A 21,503-nucleotide genomic window follows, 5' to 3' on the forward strand; every position below is an offset into this window, starting at 1 on the left:
TTCCCTGTTCAACTTTCCTGAATTTTCTTCATGCACAAATCATTTTGAGCTTTTTTTCTGTATCTGTAAACTCTGTCAGGGAACTGGATTATTTGACCATTTTTGACCTACAAACGTGGCTATTTCAAATCATTCAACCAATATCTGTGATGCTGTCAGGCCAAATGCTGTGATATCTTAAAATTATGGTATCCTATCATAGTCTTTCTAAAATTAATTTTAAGCAATCTGTCACCCAAATCAACACATCCTAGTTCTTTTCTATCAACTACTTCTCTTCCATATTATATTTCCCAGACCATTTTCTTCCAAGTTGGATTTGGTTTTTCTCTTATGGGTAATTTCATTTGGTGATAGGGTCACTGATTTCACCTCTATGTTCTTAGAAGTACCCCCAGTTCCTTTCATCAGTTCATTTATTCTGTCTTCCATGTTATTGTTGAGAAATAAACTATTGCTATGGACTATCAAAATAAAATATCAACAGCTTTCCCCAAAGAAATGAAATCTCTTGAAGAATTGCCTCTATTTCATTGTTTTGGAGGGTAAGGCAAGATTGTACGAAATTGCATGAGCTGGTAAGCTCTTAGTATTTGTTGTCAAGACTATGTCTGTCAAATCCGTGGAAACAATTTAATTTCATACCTACCCACAGACCAGCCCAGAAAACTGTAAACTAAGAAAGGGACAGACCAGAAACTTCACTGCGATAAACTTATGATGATTCTAGCCATTCTAGTCCCATTAAAACAGAATGTTTCGTATCTACCGTTTTCTCATTTTTCGAAAACTATGGTGGAAAACTTTACCTACTCTATCAGTCGTGGTTTATTTATGACTAAAATTAGAAATACATCCTTGGAACCTCCTCTTTTCTCATGCTACTTTTCCATGGCCCTGCTCAAAAAGATAAGACGTGCCCATAAAAGGACCTCTAGGTGCTGTCTGGTTGTGCGCAGAACTCAACAGAACTGCCACGGTGAGTCTGAAGCATATTGTCTAATTTATTCAAATTTACCCATTCAGACTTGTATTATGCCAGTCTTTTAAAAACTTACTTCCCTGGACTCAATTATATTTTAAAATTTTATTTAGATGCTGCTAATCTGGACATTTTCACTGTGGCTGGGAACAGTCGTAGGTAAGAAAAAATATTTATGTCATGCTGGAAGAGACTTACTGCTCAATACTTGGAAGAAAGGCTACAACAGCTGAATTCAAGCCACTATGAGGATGAGGAGTAAGTGAGTAGGAGAGATCCATGATTAGGAGCATACGTATTGGGAGTAAGGCTGCCAGGTGAAAGCTAAGATGTCCTGTTAAATTTGAATTTCAGATAAAACCAAGAATATATGCCACAGTCATATAAATAGTAACATTTATCATTATAAAAAATAGAATTTAAGTTTATTGCTATTCTTACAATAAAAATGTATTGTTTATCTGAAACTCCAATTTAACTTGCATTTTTCTTTCTAAATTTAGCACTCCTAGCTTGGAGTCATGTGTAGAGTTTGAACCCGGGTTCCACCAGCCACAACTGTATTTCCCTGAGCAAAATTCTTAACCTCTCTGTGCGTCACTATCTTCCTCTGTCAACTGGGCATATAATACCGCCTCGACTGTAAGATAATTGTGAGACGTAGGTATGATAATGTATGTAAATCATCTTGCCTAGTACCTGGCACACAGTAAGTTTTCAAGAATGCAGCCCCCACAACTACTGCTATTCCTAATGTTAATGAGTAACTCCTGGATAACCCTTCCTTTGTGTTGTTCTTTTAGGGGTTAACATTTGAGTGCAGAGTTGTGTCACACCATGGACTTTCTTTTAATTTTAATTAAATTAATTAATTAATTAATTTCTGGCTGTGTTGGGTCTTTGTTGCCGCACTGGCTTTTCTCTAGTTGTGGCATGTGGGCTTCTCATTGCCGTGGCTTCCCTTGTTGTGGAGCACGGGTTCTGGAGTGTGGGGGCTTCAGTAGTTGTGGCACGTGGGCTCAGGGGTTGTGGCTCCTGGGCTCTAGAGCACAGGCTCAATAGTTGTGGCATATGGCATGTTGCTCCATGGCATGCAGGATCTTCCTGGATCAGGGATTGAACCCGTGTCTCCTGCATTGGCAGGTGGATTCTCTACCACTGAGCCACCAGGGAAGCCCCACCATTGGCTTTATATTTGATTATTAGTGAGCAGCCTTTTTCATCACAAGAATCTAGGATGCCCCTAAATATATCCAACAGGGTGAGACCTAAATACTCACCCAGGTGGATATATGAAGTTTGGGCATTTGCATGAAACTTAAGCTCTCAACCCCAAACCCAAAGTCAGAAGATGGTTACAAGAAGGTAAGCACTTCATCCCCTACTCCAAGGCCTAGGGACACAAAGCTACTCCTTTCTTGGGCACCAGAGGCCCAAAGAAGACAGCTGAATTGAGAGTCTTAATCAAGCCCTAGCATGGGACCGGACAGGGACAGAAGTGGAGTGAGGTGGTCCTACGTGGTAGAAACGAGAAGCAGCAGCATGTCCTTAGCTGGGATGTTGTGTGTTGAAGCTGTTTTGTGAGTGTGTGGATAAGAAGGTATCTGAGGAATGGAGGAAGAAACCATGTCACAAAAAGAAATTTAACTCAAACATTGGCAAGGAGACCATTAAAAAGAGCATTCTGCTGAAACTAACACTGCTGTGTGATTGCAGGAAAAGAGGTCTGCTACGATAGACTTGGCTGCTTCAGTGATGATTCCCCTTGGGCAGGAATTATAGAAAGACCCCTCAAAGTATTGCCTTGGTCTCCAGAAGAAGTCAATACTCGCTTCCTCCTGTACACTAATGAGAACCCAAACAACTTTCAAGTAAGAACGCTCATTGTTTTCAGAACTAAGTTTCATCTGTTTTATGTAATAAGGATACTGAATTTTGTCTTCTAAAAAGAACAAGTCACACAGTGGAGATTTTTAGGGCAGAGAGCTTAAGTATTATTTCATCTAACTTGTTTATAAAAGTCTTGTTTGGTAACTTGTTTAAAGTATCCATTTACTTGGTATTATTCTTATTCTACCTCTATGGTACATTTAATACAATATTCTAAAAATGGTTATTATATATAATCTCCAGATGTCATGTGTAATCTCCCAACATATTTTGTATCTATAAAATACATACATATGTAGCTTTCCATTGGTCAAAGACAAGACCCCACCACCAGTATTGTGTTTTTGTGTTCAGTCACTAAGTCTTGTCTGACTCTTTGTGACCTCATGGACTGAAGCATGCCAGGCTTCCCTGTCCTTCACCACCTCCCGGAGTTTGCTCAAATTCATGTCTGTTGAGTCAGTGATACTATCTAATCATCTCATCCCCTGCCTCCAATATCATAGCAGACATATTACCCAAGTAGAACAAATGCAAAAATTTTACGACATCTGGAAAGTAGTGACTTGGTAATGTTTGGAAATAGCTTGGTTGTAATGAGAGACTCTTTACTTCCAAGGACCCCGAGACTCAGTAGTCTTCTCCCCCTGCCACTTCCCTCCTCTTACAGGCAGTCCTACTGGATACTCTCAGAAACTTGACGTTAAACATTTTTCTCCCCCAAACAGGAAATCGTTGCAGATGCATCAGTCATTGCAAGCTCCAATTTCAAAACAAATAGAAAAACCCGCTTTGTTATTCATGGATTCACAGACAAGGGTGATGAAAACTGGCTGCAGAGTATTTGCAAGGTGAGACTCCTAAGGAAGTTTGTTTCCAGGGTGATAATTAACATCGTAGAAGGCAAGGCCCCACCCAGTGAGGACAGATTTAGTAACTAATACAGAGATATTTCAAAATTTTCACAACAGATCCTGCCATATTGATGCAGCATTTGTTGCATTGTCGATAGCTTTCATTTCTTCAATAGGCTTTGATTTCTGCGTGAAGAACTAAGATAGCTCATTTTGCCCAAACTAATTATTTTCCTGTGATTTTCACTTGCTACTCCTTGATCTCCTATGGTAGTGATAGCTTGAAAAACTGTGTAGATTTTCATTTCTGGCTCCTGTTGTTTCAACAGTAGTGGTCCTATTTTCTTGAATTTGCCTTTGGCTATGTGCCCTGTGATAATGAAGATTTAAATGACAGAAAATCAAACAGAGTACATTTTCTGAGTAACTGCTAGTGCTGGAGGAACATTATTGTTGATTCATTTCTTCATCAAGCTTTTGTGGCCAACTGTGGCACCAAGATGCAGTCTTTTCTTTAGAGGTCTTATTTCAGGACTGCCTATGACTCAAGTTAAAGGCTGAGTTAACTCCAAGAGAGTTCTGACTGATCCTAAAGACAGTTAAGATTAGAAATAATCAGTAAAGTCACTTGTCTTCTAAAATACTTTATAGCTGATTATTAAGCTGGGGAATGAGGGAAGGTAAGTAATAGATTTATATACTACAGTGAAGAAAAAATAAGTTTATGATTCTCAGCTCCAAAGGTATGTAGATTTTCAGATATGTGTATAGTTTATTTTTGAGATCCCAATCGCAGCTGTGTTTTTCTTGCATTTGATTGGCTTTGGGCATCAAGATGGAGGAGGAGTATGTTAAATTAGAAGATCAAATGCCCTAAATTCCAGTTCTGACTCTATCCTTAGCTAAACAGGACAATAGCAAATTGTTTCCCCTCTTTGGATTTTACTGTCTGTAAAATGAAAGAGTTGGAGATGGATTCTAAGATTGCTTCGTTCTCAAATTCTTCTTGGCAAAAAGGTGGGGATATGCATAAAAACATACTCAAATAAACAAAATTTCTGCCAGGTCTAGCATTCATGAGACTATCACTGATCCTCACTTCTAGTAGATATCTGGAAGGTTGTATTTTTCTGTGAAATAACTTCAGTGATGTACAATAAAACATGTTCATACAAAAATTTAGATTTATCTTTCCATCATGGAAAAGCCTATTCATTTGCCTTCAATATCTTTATTTAAAGGGTCTTAACACAGTCTTTCACTTATTCCATTATTTAGTAAATATTTACTGAATACCTGCTGTATGCCAGGAACTATCCAAGGCACTGAGGATACATCAGTGAAAAAGACAGGCGATGTCCTGGGGTGCATTCTAGTAAGAGACAATGTAGTCTTGTGAAGTCAATGATGTGCTAATGAGAACCACATTTTATACACTTTTCCCCAAAACAAACATCCATGCATCTGTTGTTGTAGACATCCCAATAATCCATTTCCCATTATGGCCAAACCTCTAGTTTAGAGCTTGCGTTAAGCTTTAAAAAGTATTCCATAACTGTAATAGAAGTTTTGTTTACTGATTTTGAGTTAAAAAGCGAGCTTGATATTGTGTAGGTCAAGAAGAATTGTAGGTCAAGAATTTATCCTAGTCTTCAAGAGTGTTAATTAGTAGTTAGTTAAGATCCTGAATTATTTACCTATTTATTGTGTCCCTCCCCCCAGAACCTGTTTAGCGTGGAAAGTGTGAACTGCATCTGTGTGGACTGGAAAGGCGGCTCCCGCACAGGGTACACACAAGCCACACAGAACATCCGGATTGTGGGTGCGGAGGTGGCATATTTAGTGGATGTTCTTAAGGTAACTAACTCAGGGTTATAGAAAAGCCCATGCACATGGTTCTCTGAATTCTCTTCCCCCCAAAATTGCTGCGTGTATGAGAATTGATAAAATATTTTTCTACTGAGAGTTGCATTCTCCTTGATTGAAGAGAAAAATGCAAAAAAAAAAAAATCTTTATTTAAGCTTCATCAGTTAAATCAATTTGAACTTCATCAATTCATTGCCTGTTAAGTTAAAATTAAACTAATTTTAAGTGCTATTATTCAAGAAACCAGGTAAGGTCTTTCTACTGAATTTCACTGTTAGTTCCTTTAACATAACCAGTTATTAAGCCAAGTTGACGTGATAATTAAACTAGGGGTTTCGTTTGTTTGTTTGAAGAGAAGCACAATGATAACAAGTTAACCTGACTGGGTAACTAAAAACTTAGAAAATATGAAACTTGAAAATGCTTAAGTAATTGCTTTCATTATTCTTTTCTTGTCTTTCCTGTTTAATTTTTTTTCTTTTACTTTTTTTAAAAATTGAAGGAAAGTTGACACACAGTATTCCATTAGTTTCATGTGTCAATATATATAATTGCAGTGTCTGGTTGGTGGAGCTAGCAGAACATTTATTGATTAAATTCACCATCCACATGAGTGTGGTTTGTGGCACCCCAAAACAATTACAAAAGTAGTAATATCAAAGATCACTGATCACCATAAGAAATACTATAATAATGAAAATTTTGAAATATTCTGACAATTACCAAAAAGTGGCACAGAAGCACAAAGTGAACAGATGCTGTTGGGAAAATGGCAGCTAGACTTGTTCAAAGCAGAGTTGCTAAACGCTGTAGCTTGTAAAAACAAACAAACAAACAAACAAAAAAACCCACAGTGTCTGTGAAACACAATCAAGTAGAGCTCAGTGAAACATGGTGTGTCTGTACCACGGCTCCTTTATGCATCTACTGATACACTCTGAGGGTGTTTCCATAGCTTGGCTGCTGCAAATAATTCTGCAATGAACACAGGAGCGCATGTATCTTTTGGAATTCATGTTTTCATTTTCTTAGAAACAATACCCAGAAGTGGAATTGCTGGACCATATGATAGTTCTATATTTAATTTTTAAAGAACCTCCATACTATTTTCCATAGTGGCTGTATCAATTTACATTCCCACTGACATACTTGAGGATTCCCTTTTCTCCATATCCTTGCCAACCCTCAGTATCTGTCGTCTTTTTGATAATAGCCATTCTGACAAGTATGAGGTAGTGTCTCACTGTAGTTTTGATTTGCACTTCCCTAATGATTAGTAACCTTTTTCAGTCAGAAGTGGCCACAGTACTGCACAATTGCACTCATCTCACATGCTAGCAAAGAAATGCTCAAAATTCTCCAATCCAGGCTTCAGCAATACATGAACCGTGAACTTCCAGATGTTCAAGCTGGATTTTGAAAGGACAGAGGAACCAGAGATTAAATTGTTAACATCCTTTGGATCATCGAAAAAGTGTGAGAGTTCCAGAACAACATCTACTTTTGCTTTATTGACTATGCCTGAAGTCTCTGACTGTGTGGATCACAACAAACTGTGGAAAATTCTTCAAGAGATGGGAATACCAGACTACCTGACCTGCCTTCTGAGAAATCTGTATGTGGGTCAAGAAGCAACAGTTAGAACTGGACATGGATCAACAGACTGGTTCCAAATTGGGAAAGGAGTAGGTCAAGGCTTTATATAGTCACCCTGCTTATTTAACTTATATGCAGAGTACATCATGCGAAACACTGGGCTGGAGGAAGCACAAGTTGGAATCAAGATTGCTGGGAGAAATATCAGTGACTTCAAATATGCAGATGACACCACCCTTATGGCAGAAAGTGAAGAAGAACTAAAGAGCCTCTTGATGAAAGTGAAAGAGGAGAGTTAAAAAGTTGGCTTAAAACTCAGCATTCAGAAAACTAAGATCATGGCATCTGGTCCCATCACTTCATGGCAAATAGATGGGGAAACAATGGAAATAGTGACAGATTTTATTTGGGGGGGCTCCAAAATCACTGCAGATGGTGACTGCAGCCATGAAATTAAAAGACGCTTTCTCCTTGGAAGAAAAGATATGACCAACCTAGACAGCACATTATAAAGAAGAGACGTTACTTTCCTGACAAAGGTCCATCTAGTCAAAGCTATGGTTTTTCCAGTAGTCGTATATGTATGTGAGAGTTGGACTATAAAGAAAGCTGAGCACCAAAGAATTGATGCTTTTAAACTGATGTGTTGGAGAAGACTCTTGAGAGTCCCTTGGACTGCAAGGAGATCCAACCAATCCATCCTAAAGGAAATCAGTCCTAAATATTCATTGGAAGGATTGATGCTGAAGCTGAAACTCCAGTACTTTGGCCATCCGATGTGAAGAACCAACTCATCTGAAAAGACCCTGATGCTGGGAAAGATTGAAGGTTGGAGGAGATGAAAGTGGGGCATGACGGAAGATGAGATGGTTGGATGGCATCACCGACTTGATGGACATGAGTTTGAGTAAGCTCCTGAAGTTGGTGATGGACAGGAAGGCCTGGCATGCTGCAATCCATGAGGTTGCAGAGTCAGACACAACTAAGCAACTGAACTGAACTGAATGATTAGTAATGTTGAACGTCTTTTCATCTGTCTGTTGGCTGTCTGTATGTCTGGCTTGGAAAAATGTCTATTCAGGTCCTCCCTTCAATTTTTAATCAGATTATTTGGATTTTTTATATTGAGTTGTATGCTCTTTGTCTGTTTTGAATGTCAACCTCTTATGGAATATATAATTTGCAAATATCTTCTCCCATCTAATAAGTTGCCTTCTTGGTTTGCTGATGGTTTCCTTCACTGTGAAAAAGCATTTCAGTTTGACTAATTCTGTTTGTTTATTTTTGCTTTTGTTTCTTTTGCCTGCTTTTGACACATCCAAAAAAATATTGCTAAGATGGATGTCAAAGAATGTAGTTCCTATGCTTCTGCTGGGTGTTTTATGGTTTCAGGTCTCACATTTAAGTTCTAATGCATTTTGAGTTTACTTTTGTGTATGGTTTAAGAAAGTGGTCCAGTTTTATTCCTTTGCATGTAACCGTCCAGTTTTCCCAACATCATGTGTTGAAGAATCATTATTATTTTCTAATCCAAATACTTGCTTCATTGCCTCAAGACAGCAAGTCCTCAGACCATCAAAGGTTTCCTCCATGTAGTGAAACAATAAAAGAGAGTACTACTTCCACCAATTTAAGCACTAAACCATCGCCCTTTTCTATTATAAATGAAAAGAATCCCTGAAAATTGATTGTTTTGAAGGGGCAGCATGTCTTCTTAAAAGTTGAGTTTTCAGAGCTCTCTCTTTTCTGCCCATCTTGAAGTTTGCCAGTTTGAAAACATTCTGAAGGAGTTTTCTTTTCAACAGTCATCATTTGAATACTCACTTTCTGACATCCACGTCATTGGCCACAGCCTGGGTGCCCACGCTGCTGGGGAGGCAGGAAGGAGGACCAGTGGGGCTATTGGACGTATCACAGGTAGGTCAAAACAGTAAAAAGCTGCAAAATTGGACTAACTGAAGCCTGTATGGGGTCTAAAAGGATAGAAATTTGACAGAGAGACCTGTTTTTTACCTGAGAAGACAAGTTTTTACATTTTCCGAGTTAGGTCACAGGATCAGAGAAATCAGTGTGTTCTGAGACCTTATTAATTGTTTATTAATACTGATCCTTGGTCTACAGAGCCCCTGTTTAGCATATAAATACCCACATGTGACTAAAACGTGAATTAGGAGCATCTGGCAGTCTTATTCATATCTACTTTCTCTTTGTCATATATTCACAAAGGATGAGTTTAGTGAATAAAATAAATAGCATAAATAATAGAATAAATAAAATTAAACCCAAAGAGATAAAAAATGTATTCATTAGTTATATTCTGCTTCACAGCAATTGGTAATTATTCCAATCCTCATCAACCACAACCCAAGTGGTGGGGACAGATAGTCTGGGTGCCTGGGCTGGCAGAGCTCAAGCTGCTAATTAGGTCAAAAGTATTATTTTATCAATCTCAGACTGGTTGCATTTAGCCAGTGGAGTCGTGTGTTGGATACCCAGGTCCTGCAAAAACCTTGTAACTTTCTAAGAAAGACTTTTCTCTCCTGGATCTGAGAGGTGACTATTTCAGGGAATGATTACTTATTCTTGCATCTTCTGACTCTGTCCCCAAACTCCTGATTTTCTTTTTTAATACTTCAGATAAGCTGGTTATATTTGGATTGGTGAGGGAACTTTCCTTTTCACAGTCCATTAATGTGCAGAGGAACCCGCTCAGTCAGGCACTGTGTCAAGCTGTGGTCCCAGTGACTGTGAATGCCAAGATCCTTGCCCTCAGGGGTTAGTGTAGGTGGAACTTTTTAGCCTGAAAATCTCTTAGGAGTCCAGTGCTGTCTCCCGGAGTCTGGCCTCTTTAGTTGTAACTACGCTAGTGACGGAGTTGACCCAGTGACTAAGTATCCACGAATATTCCCTGGCTCAAGGAAAATTCACTTTAAAGCAAATAGTAAGTTAGACATAGATTTCCTTTCAGAAAATGGTACGTTATGGAAGAACTGACTCATCTCTTGGCACACACCACTCATGATTACCACCTGTGCTTGCACTCGGGTATGTTACTGGCGAGAGAGGTAAATGTGCCTGTCCACTGATAAGACACCGATACGATACATCCTGTCTGTTTTAGGGTTGGATCCAGCTGAGCCTTGCTTTGAGGGCACACCTGAATTGGTCCGATTGGACCCCAGCGATGCCCAGTTTGTGGATGTAATTCACACAGACGCTGCCCCAATGATCCCCAACCTGGGTGAGTCCTTAAATGCATCCTCCTGGAGTGTTTTTTGAATTTACACATGAGCATTTTAGAGTGTTTTGAGTCTGTATGTTGACGTCAACTCTCCCATATTTTAAAATTTCTCAGGGTTTGGAATGAGCCAAGTTGTGGGCCACCTAGATTTCTTCCCAAATGGAGGAAAAGAAATGCCTGGATGTCAGAAGAATGCTCTGTCTCAGATTGTTGACATAGATGGGATCTGGGAAGGTAAACCTATTTATTATGTACATAAGGAGATTTCCTTGGGGCGGAATCTGTATTTTCTTTTGGTAAACATGCTACATATTTTGATATGGTACAGGTGTCACATTTTCTATTACCAAAGGACTCTTCATTGTGTCCCCATGATACACATTTTCACTGGGAGAAGTGGACATGAGCAGACTACAGGAAAGAGAATGTACTTGTATTCAACTTTCCAAGAATCTAATTCAGGGAATATATTACTAAATTATACTTGTATCTATATGGATGGATCTTTTCTTCCTAGAGTTATTTTTCCATTTCATTCATCTGTGGCATAACTATTATAATCTTAACTTCTGATTGCATCTCAAATAATAACAACCCTTCATAAATGATTTTGTTCTGTGACTGCCAGGAGTTTGCACTAATTAGAGAAACCTATTCAACAACTATGTTCCAAACATGACATTAACTTGGAAAAATAACATCTGTCTCTGACGTGTAATCATGTCTGATTTCAAAGGAACGCGTGACTTTGTGGCCTGTAATCACTTAAGAAGCTACAAGTATTATGCTGACAGCATCCTCAACCCTGATGGCTTTGCTGGGTTTCCTTGCGCCTCTTACACTGCTTTCAGTGCAGTAAGTACGTCGTCTCTTGCACCTGAAGGGTTTTGTGACCATCACTTCTCATGACTGGTGCGGTTCACTGCGCCCAGTATTATGCTCTCAGTGAATGTTACTATATGACTGATACCTTATTTATGCTTTCAGTCATATGTGTTTATTTTAATAGTGATAAGGCAACGGAGAACTTTAGAGAATTGGACTTGTAAACTGAAATGCCTGCGTCCACCTTGTTCTTTATCACTTCTGTGTGTGTTGGGTAAATGTGAAACGTTGCTTTGGAAATAATTCCAAGGGCAGACATTGTCTCTGGAAACCTGAGCTATGGCCACAGGACACTGATGATCATGGAAAACTTGTCTTAAATGTTAACCTTACAAAGGAATAGGATTGTGGGTGTGTGGACATTTCTGTGCAATCATATAATTGCCCAGATTTTTTTTATCATCTTTTTTTGATAACCTCTGGATATCTAAGTTCAGTCCAGTTCAGTTCAGTTGCTCAGTCGTGTCCGACTCTTTGTGACCCCATGAATTGCAGCACGCCAGGCCTCCCTGTCCATCACCAACTCCCGGAGTTTACTCAAACTCATGTCCATCGAGTCGGTGATGCCATCCAGCCATCTCATCCTCTGTCGTCCCCTTCTCCTCCTGCCCCCAATCCCTCCCAGCATCAGGGTCTTTTTCAATAAGTCAGCTCTTTGCATGAGGTGGCCAAAGTATTGGAGTTTCAGCTTCAGCATCAGTCCTTCCAATGAACACCCAGGACTGATCTCCTTTAGGATGGACTGGATCTCCTTGCAGTCCAAGGGACTCTCAAGAGTCTTCTCCAACACCACAGTTCAAAACCATCAATTCTTCGGCGCTCAGCTTTCTTCACTGTCCAACTCTCACATTCATACATGACCACTGGAAAAACCATAACCTTGACTAGATGGGCCTTTGTTGGCAGAGTAATGTCTCTGCTTTTTAATATGCTATCTAGGTTAGTCATAATTTTCCTTCCAAGGAGCAAGCATCTTTTAATTTCATGGCTGCAGTCACCATCTGCAGTGATTTTGGAGCCCAAAAAAATAAAGTCAGCCACTGTTTCCACTGTTTCCCCATCTATTTGCCATGAAGTGATGGGACCAGATGCCATGATCTTAGTTTTCTGAATATTGAGCTTTAAGCCAACTTTTTCACTCTCCTCTTTCACTTCCATGAAGAGGCTTTTTAGTTTCTCTTCACTTTCTGCCATAAAGGTGGTGTCATCTGCATATCTGAGGTTATTGATATTTCTCCTGGCAATCTTGATTCCAGCTTGTGCTTCCTCCAGCCCAGCTTTTCTCATGATGTACTCTGCATATAAGTTAAATAAGCAGGGTGACAATATACAGCCTTGACAGGAGACAGGGATCAAGACCATCCCCATGGAAAAGAAATGCAAAAAGGCAAAATGGTTGTCTGAGGAGGCCTTACAAATAGCTGTGAAGAGAAGAGAAGCAAAAAGCAAAGGAGAAAAGGGATTTCTAAGTTAGGATACTTAAATCTGATCTTAAATGTGTGCCTGTGTGCTAAGTTGCTTCTGTCGTGCCCAAGTCTTTGCAACCATATAGACTGTGGCCTGCCAAGCTCCTCTGTCCATGGGATTCTCCAGGCAAGAATACTGGAGTGGGTTGCCATGCCCTTCTTCAGGGGATCTTCTTGACTCAGGGATGGAACTATGTTTCTTTTGTCTCCTGCATTGGCAGGCAGGTTTCTTACCGCTAGCACCACTTGGGAAGCCCTGATCTTGAATATAACATATCAATTGTCTTTTTTTTTTTAACTATTGCTTTTCCTTTCACTATAATTTTTTTCAAATAAAAATGTATAATGTGTGTTATTTAATATGTAACATATATACATATTTAATATGCATTTGTACATATTTAAATATGTAAATTTTCAAGTAACATGCCATGTGAAGTTATAATTATCAAGCAGATATACTTTAGCAATGAAGAGAGAGGATCTGATTCCTAGTTCCACAGTTAAAAAGGTGAATGATTTGGGGCAAAACATTCAACTTCTCTAAATCACTTTCTTCATTTTAAAATGTAAATAAAATGGCAAATTCCATATAGTTTGTAGGAATTAATGAGATAACATGTTCTAATTACTTAGCCCAGAACCTAAGGTATAATAATTAGCACTCAACAAATGTTAGCTCTTATGTGTAAGGGAAAAGAGATGGGTACATATTTATTCACAATATAGCTTGCACGTACAACAAGAACACCCTGGCTTCTTTATTTTTATTTTCTTCCCAAACTCCCATTTTCTAGGTAATGGGGAAAACAAACAACACAGAAGCTTTAAATTTCATCCAGTTAAAACTTAACCTGATTCAGTAATATAAACAGTCCTTTTAGGTGATGCTCAGACACCTTTATAGGAAAGCATTTTCAGTTTTGCAGATTCCTCAGCCTTTGGGCCACCTATATCCAAGTTGGTATTGGGCAGGATGATCTTGGTGGTGGTGGTGGTGGTGGGTGTGTGTGTGTGTGTGTGTGTGTGTGTGTGTGTGTGTGAAGGGGCAGAAAGGAAGACTTAGGAGATCCACGACATTGATGGGCTCACTGCTGCCATCTGCAGGTGATATGTAGGCATGTCCACTCTTGCAGGTTGGGTATTGCAGGTTGGTCAGTCTCCTGGTCTGACTCCATTTCCCCTTAGCTTTCGCTGGATGCAGACCCTGAGATTTGGCCCAGGCCCCATCTGGTCCATTGATTCAGGAGTTCACCACTCATCTCTTCTGTGGGGGAAGCCTTGCCATTTCATAGTAGGAATTTCTGTATCTCTCTACCTGTCTACCTCCCCTCTGTTCATTTCTGTCCCTCTTTTCTTCCCATCGATTCTTGATCCAAAAGGAAAGGACATTTTCCTATATGATATCCATCTTCTTCAGAACTTCACCTCATGGCTGAGTCTTAATAACCAACTAGGACAATTTCCCTTCACACTGGAAAAATTCTGAGATTTGAATCTTTCAGACCTTGATATGCTAAGTGGGAACTAAAGAAATTGAGAAAAATGACTTTTAAGTCTATTGTCCTCCCAGTGGATTCTATTTTATATATCAGAAGCTGATTATCACCTTGCTATTTCTTTTCCAACTTTTCTAAAATAAATTCTGACCACCTAAAACAAGAGGGGTGTCTTGGGGGCAACTGGAGCAACTTAAGAGAGGCAAAAGAGAAAAGGTTAAATATATATATAAATTATCTTAAGTGACTTTTATAATTTTTTCTTAATATCGTGTTATTTAACAGTGAAATAGCTGATTTATTGTTGTAAATAGTGAGACTCATTTTTAACCTTTGTTGAGACACCATTAAAATCTTCTGTTACTATCAGAACAGGATTGGGATTAGAGTATTTGAGAATTCAACAATACATAGAATAAGATAGTATGCTATTTTTAAAAAGCACATGCTTGTTCACCATTTGCTTATATTCCCTAGGACAAGTGCTTCCCCTGTCCAAGTGATGGCTGCCCCCAGATGGGTCATTATGCTGACAGATTTCCTGGGAAAACAAAATCAGAGGGCCAGACATTTTATCTAAACACTGGTGATGCCAGCAATTTTGCCCGTAAGTTCCTATTTTATTTGTCTCAAATTCTCAATACTATGTATTTTATCATGTCCAGTGGAAATGTGTGAAATTGCTTTTCTGCACAAAAGTTTTAAACACTCCTCTCCAAAATGGAAAAACATTTCAATGCCATGCTTACTGTAAACATGGCTAAATTTGAGGGGCAGAACGGAATTTAGAGCCTGATCCGAGGTGGCACAATGGTAAAGAATCCACCTGCCAATGCAGGAGACATAAGAGACGCAGGTTCAGTCCCTGGGTGGGGAAGGTCTCCTGCAGGAGGAAATGGCAACCAACTCCAGTATTCTTGCCTGAGAAATCCCATGGATGGAGGAGCCTGGTGGGCTACAGTCCATGGGGTGGCAAAGAGTCAGACACAACTGAGCAACTGAGAAGGCATGCATGCACGATATCAAAAGATACAATTTCTCCACAATTGATACTGGTGCTGAATTCAGGAGGCTTCTTCTGCTCCAGCCTCTTCATACTCTGTTAAAAGTTAAACTGTGCAAAATTATGAGGTTTTTTTACAAACAGAAAAGTAACCCATGAGAGAGATAGCAGAGATTATGGAAATGGAAAGGAGGTGACAGATTCAAGAGATATCAGGATTGTAGACTCCATGGGTGATGGAAATCAGAGGATGTGGGAATGGTGAGGCTTGGGGACAGACCCTGGGTTTCTTTTCTGGGGTAGCAGAGGAAGAAAACTATTTGTATTGGAGTTAATAGGGTTAACTACATAATAAAAACTAAAGCTAAATTTTATTGCCTTCCCAATTTGGCCCAGGCCAACTCTAAATGGCAAAAAATGGCAATTCACTATTGACTAGTACTATAAAATGATTACCATAAGTCAATACAATTCCAGTGATGATGGAAAGTTGACTTATAGAATATTTGAGATAAATGTAGATTATTTAGACCAAAAGATGATAGTACTCTAAACTTCTGTGATCTATAAAAATGAAATAAACTGATGAAACATCATATTATCTTTTATTTTGTATTTATTTTTTTGCATTATCTTTTAATATAAAGTTCTTCTAAGATTCAGAATACATTGTTGGGTTTAAAAAGTTGAAAGTAAAATATATTACTTAGTCCCTTGACTTGAAATCCTTTGACCTTGGGAAGAGTCTGTGTTCCTCCCCCACCCCCTATTGTTAGCCCTCTGAACATTTAGTTAAAGGAATATCCATCACTATTTGATTAGAACTACCAAAACCAGACAAAAATTATTCAAAATTCAGCAGTAATGGAATCCTGTTTTGGGAGTAATTTTTCTAAAAGTTGATATTTTGCAAATATTTCCCCTTTGTAGGTTGGAGGTATAAGGTGGCCGTCACACTGTCCGGAAAGAGAGTTACAGGACACATACTAGTTTCTTTGTTCGGAGATAAAGGAAACTCTAAGCAGTATGAAATTTTCAAGTAAGTAAGCTCGTTAAATGTTGGAATCCTTCATACATACAATGTATGTCATAGACATAAGAGCTTATTCATTACCACATGGGAATGCAGGGAAAGAAAGTTTTTTGCTTTACCTTTCTTGGCTCTTTAGCTAGTCTAGTAATAAAATTAACATAGGACAGATAACAGGAGAAAAGCTAATTTAATAATGTACATATGGGGCTCCTGTAATATGAGACCTACAATCAAACAATTGAGGCTTATATGCCACTCTGAGCTAAAGAGAAGGGAGCAGGGGTCTGGGACTTGAAAGGGGAGAAAGGAAGATGGGAAGACCAAATATTTGGTGAACAAAGGTTTGCTGTGCTGGGCAGAGACAACGGGACATGGAGAGGAATTTGGATCTCCAGGCCCAACCGAGCTCCCTGCCAGCTTATCACACCCAGGCCATATTCCTTGTTCTTATCTCAGGTGATATTTATCTTCCTGAACCAGGCCTTCTACCTAAATTCTTTTAGGCAGGTAAGGGAAAAGCAGAAGTTATTCTTGAATCTGGCAAATCTTGATTTTCTTCAGCTCAAAATAGTCCACCTGCCAAAGTGGCACATTCTGGAGAGACTTGCTCTGAACCCCTTCAGAATTATAGAAATGCCATGTGTCATTAAAAGGAAGATATTATTTCACCCTTGTGCCTTAATATGTTTTAGAATTCTGTTCCTAAATTTTTTCCCTACTACTTCCTGAGAAAACCACAGTTATTTATTTTGATGTATGGCATCTGATTTATAATCACTAAATAATTATTCTACCCATGAAAAAACTGGAATGACATCATGATGTCATCATTTATTAAACTGTGGGAGGATTGTGACTAAAATATGTTTGAAGTTTTATCAAAGGAAGGCTGACTTTAAAGTAATATGAGTTATTGATGGCAAATGAACTACCACTGACTAAGCATACATGTCTATATTTATTTAACCATTAGACTGACAAATGTACTATCAATCATCTTACTAGAGGTACATTGTAAGCTGGTTTTAGAAACATATGTGTGTGTGTGTGTGTATTTATGTATGTTCATGTATGTGTTTAACTTCACTCCCAAGTGGTACTCTCAAACCAGACAATACTGAATCCAGTGAATTTGATTCAGATGTGGAAGTTGGAGTTTTGCAAAAAGTTAAATTTCTTTGGTACAACAATGTGATCAACCCAACTCTACCCAAAGTGGGAGCATCCAGGATCAGTGTGGAAACAAACGACGGACAAGTGTAAGTAATATAAATCCAAAGAGACTGGAAGCATTGTCACATTTATAATTCTACTCCCACTGAAAAGCAACTTTAAGTTAAATAATCTGCAGTGGTTCTCCTCTGTCTCAGCAACAGCTGCTTCCTAACACCTTTTATTTCTTTGGGAGAAAGTGTAGAACTTTAGGAAAACAACTTTAATAGATTTCTGGATGACCATATGGGTTTCTCTAGTATCTCAGCTGGTAAAGAATCTGCCTGCAATGAGGGAGACCTGGGTTCAATCCCTGGTGGAGAATGAAACAACTACCCACTCCAGCATTCTGGCCGGGAGAATCCCATGGACTATACAGATCACAAAGAGTCAGACACTATTGAGTGGCTTTCACTTTCATTGTGTGATCTGATACAAATTAAGTGTTAGATTGAGAATCTTGTTTCATGATCCTAACTTGAAAAGATTGATTTCATTTAGCAGTTGTGCTTTGTGCTATGTGTGTGTTTAATATGTGTACCTTCCCCAAACTTCCTGGATTCATCAAATCACCACTTCAATTACCAGGAAAACATGCAATGTATCAAAGAACACAAATAGGTTGTCCTGTATCATTGGCCCTTTTAGTGAAGACAAAGATCAACCCTTGGTTCTAATCAAGACTAAAGTGTGTGTGAATCAAAGGACATTTACCATAGTGAATCACCAGAAACAGTGAGTTGAGAATGACGATACTCATAAAAGTACCGATATCAGCCCAGTGTATTGAGTATAAAGCCCGATTCTGAGGTACAGAACTATGTGGCTTCTTCCATCATATCATTCAGTCCTCCTGTAAGTCCAAAGAGGAGATTTTGCTTCTGGAAAAGATGGAGACACAAGAGACCAGATTTACCTTCCCCTTGAAACAGACAGAAATTCAGACAAAATATATCAAACCACAGTTTTCAAGATGCTGAACATTAGGCAACAAAGGGAAGTGACTACTGAGAGATAATAAACAAATTATGTAGTCTTGAAATTGTCCTGGCTTACAGCCTTAAGAGAGTAACCAGGATGTCCCACATAGAGGAAAAATTCAGGCAGAGCCTACTACCTGACCTGAAGAAACAGATCTGAGAATTCAGAAAATCCAAGACAAGTATATTTCATAGGACTGAGTACCAGCAAGAGAAAGCTTCAGAGAGGGAATTTCAGAGAGCAGGAAAATTTCCTTAAGTACTCAGTAGACTGCTGATCAGCACACATATGTGAGGAACCTAGCCAAGGCTGTGAGTGGAATAGGATGGGAAGGAGAGATTGCAAAGGACAGGAGAAACATTTCAAAACACTGGTTATGTTTACGCTCTTGATGGTGGTAATGGGAGGTAAGTGCTACTAATATCCCCATTTTACAGATAAGTCAATGAAGGCTCAAAGCCACAATTCAAGGGCAGGAAATCTGACTTCAGCAAATTCTTCACTACCCCAAAAGAAATTCAATTCAACCTTATCGATATTTATAGTGTGCTCTTCATTTCTTGTGACCCTTTCGAGATTAGTTTTTAACCTTTAATTTGCTATTTGCACATCTGCTAGCCATTACATTACAGGGAAGAAAATGAAGAGAAAAGAGTCTTTTCTGAGCATTTTTTATGCCTCAGGCACTTTACATATGCTTATGTGTTTTGTTGGACTCCCCTGGTGGTTCAGATGGTAAAGAATCTGCCTGCAATGCAGGAGACCTGGGTTCGATCCCTGGGATGGGAAAATCCTCTGGAGGAGGGCATGGCAACCCACCCCAGTAAGAAAATGAGCCTCCTAAGTATCATTCAGTCTTAATGAGCAAAATTATCATTTTAGTCGAATATTGAATTAAAATGAGAACACCTGGCCAGTGTTAACACCAGGACCTCAGGATTTTTACTCTGGCTTCTTTCTTTTTCCTTTTTTAAAAAACTCTGGCTGATTTCTTGTTATTCTGCCAACCCTCTTCTTCCTCACTGCATTCATTGACAACATGCCGTATTTAGTAGGTGCTCCAGGAATGTGACTGGTGGACCTTCCCTGTCTTTTGAGAGTCCAATAATATCTTTTCTGTCTGCTATTGCATAGTCACGGCCTAAAATTGGAAAGGAAATTGCAGTCCTGTATACCCAAGAGGTATTCCCTCAGCCATTATCTAGTCTCAGGCATAAGGGGTCACACTCACTCAGACTGAGGGCAGAGAAGAGGCTGTCATCTCAGCTGACACACCAGCTGTGTGACAGGAAGGGCTGACGTCTTGTTTTCTCTCCCCAGGTTTGACTTCTGTAGCCAAGACACAGTGAGGGAAGAGGTTCTGCTCACCCTCAACCCATGTTAGGAACTGCGGCCATGTGACTACTGAATCTTACTGCTAATAAAGTCTGGTGGTAAAGCAATACATTCCTTTTTTCGCCATCATGTCCATTATTTCCAGTGAAATTTCTGGATGATAGGGTTAAAGATACAAAATTTGGAATTGGTCTGAAGAACCACAAATAACTTGAGTTTTGCTACATGTTAGTTGGCATTTTAACTTGGGAATATTCTTTACTCGATACTGACATCATGCTCATTATTGATGTTACCGATGTCATTCTGATCACTTAAGGAAAACTTCCAGGTCCAAAATGAGCCTTCTGTTGGTTGTGGGCATATATGATCAGTACCCACCTTTGCCACTTTTTCCATCATCTTTAATCAAATGATGTGTTATGTGTTGTGGACCATATTTAGACAGAGGAGTTGTAGGAGGTGGGACTAAATGGGTCTTGATTGACCATTTATTCCCCCAACGAGCACTTGTTGAGCACATACTGTGTGTAAGGCACTCTGCTAGGTACTAAGTATACACAATGAGCAAAGAGTGGACCCAGTGCCTGGTCCATGGCCATCAGATGATGGAAGACCTCCATGATGATGAGCAGAGACCCCAAAGGGCATTGAAAAAGGCAATGACTTGACCTACATATGGGTTTATGTCAGTCCCTTTGGTACTTGCACAGAGTGCAAATTCTGATCATGTTCTAATCTAAATCCTGGCCCAGAACTTTCCTACTCTGGGATTCTGAAAGTTGGGGCTATTTTGGAAATTCTCTCACACCCTACAAAGGTTATAGACTTTGGGGCCTAATTTTCCCCAACTGGCACCAGGTCTACTGACATGAGACTTTTACTTAGTAGTCAGTCCACAAGAACTGGTGGAAATCTACCAATGGCCATCAAGGGCTTTGGGAAGTCTTAAGATACACTCAGAATCTGAATTCACTTCCCATAGATAGGGCATCTCTGATAAAAGAAAAAAAAGAGGTCAATAGTTGACAGATGATAAGGCAAAGTCTTGCACCCCACTTTCCTTTACAACAAACACAGGGAGAAATTCAACCAGGTCAAGGGATGTTTTGAATTGTGATTCAAACAAATGTAGCTGAGGGTCCAGGCTGTGAAAAAGACTTAGAAAACAGATTTTTCAAGACATAAACTTCTTTGAAATTAAAGGCCTCCTAGAACCCAGCTTGAACCAACCTTCTCTTCCCCTAGAACATACAAGATTATTGTCTTATGAGATGACAAGATGTCTATACATAGTGAACTTGAAATTGAAGGAGAAAAAAAAAAATAGAGCTGATTGGCTGGAGGAAAGCAGTTATTTGGCTTCATCTGGGCATGTGGACATGACAAATGATGGCTAACAACCTTATTCTCTACCTTTGTGACTTCTAAGGAGTCATACATCTTGAAGACTGGAGAGTTGTCTGGTGGAACTGAAGTTACATTTTCAAAAGAGATCCACAGATTTGTATGCCTTAAATCCCTGAATCTGACCAGGACACAAGTTCATTCAACATATTTCAGTTGTTATTCTCAATTAAAAGCCCCAAACAGGAATCTTTCCATCTTGTTGTTCAGTCACTAGGTTGTGTCTGACTCTAATCTTATCTGGATCTCTCA

General features: G+C 39.2%; 1 protein-coding gene across 2 annotated transcripts; it reads left to right on the plus strand.

The window, feature by feature from the left end:
• The first annotated feature begins 1,095 nt into the window (after positions 1-1,095).
• PNLIP (pancreatic lipase) lies at positions 1,096-19,893 on the plus strand. 2 transcript variants are annotated; one of them, XM_070469845.1, is made up of 12 exons: positions 1,096-1,141; positions 2,699-2,868; positions 3,601-3,723; positions 5,449-5,583; positions 8,995-9,106; positions 10,311-10,430; positions 10,545-10,664; positions 11,167-11,285; positions 14,758-14,887; positions 16,214-16,322; positions 17,411-17,575; positions 19,830-19,893. In XM_070469845.1, exons 1-12 carry the CDS (start codon positions 1,096-1,098, stop codon positions 19,891-19,893), a joined length of 1,413 nt encoding a protein of 470 aa, XP_070325946.1. The 2 variants fall into 2 exon arrangements, with proteins under 2 accessions (XP_070325946.1, XP_070325947.1); XM_070469846.1 differs by having other exon boundaries at positions 2,699-2,853.
• The last annotated feature ends 1,610 nt before the right edge of the window (positions 19,894-21,503 follow it).

The sequence above is a fragment of the Odocoileus virginianus genome, chromosome 7 (genome assembly GCF_023699985.2).
Source record: "Odocoileus virginianus isolate 20LAN1187 ecotype Illinois chromosome 7, Ovbor_1.2, whole genome shotgun sequence".
In the NCBI taxonomy this organism is placed as follows: domain Eukaryota; kingdom Metazoa; phylum Chordata; class Mammalia; order Artiodactyla; family Cervidae; genus Odocoileus; species Odocoileus virginianus.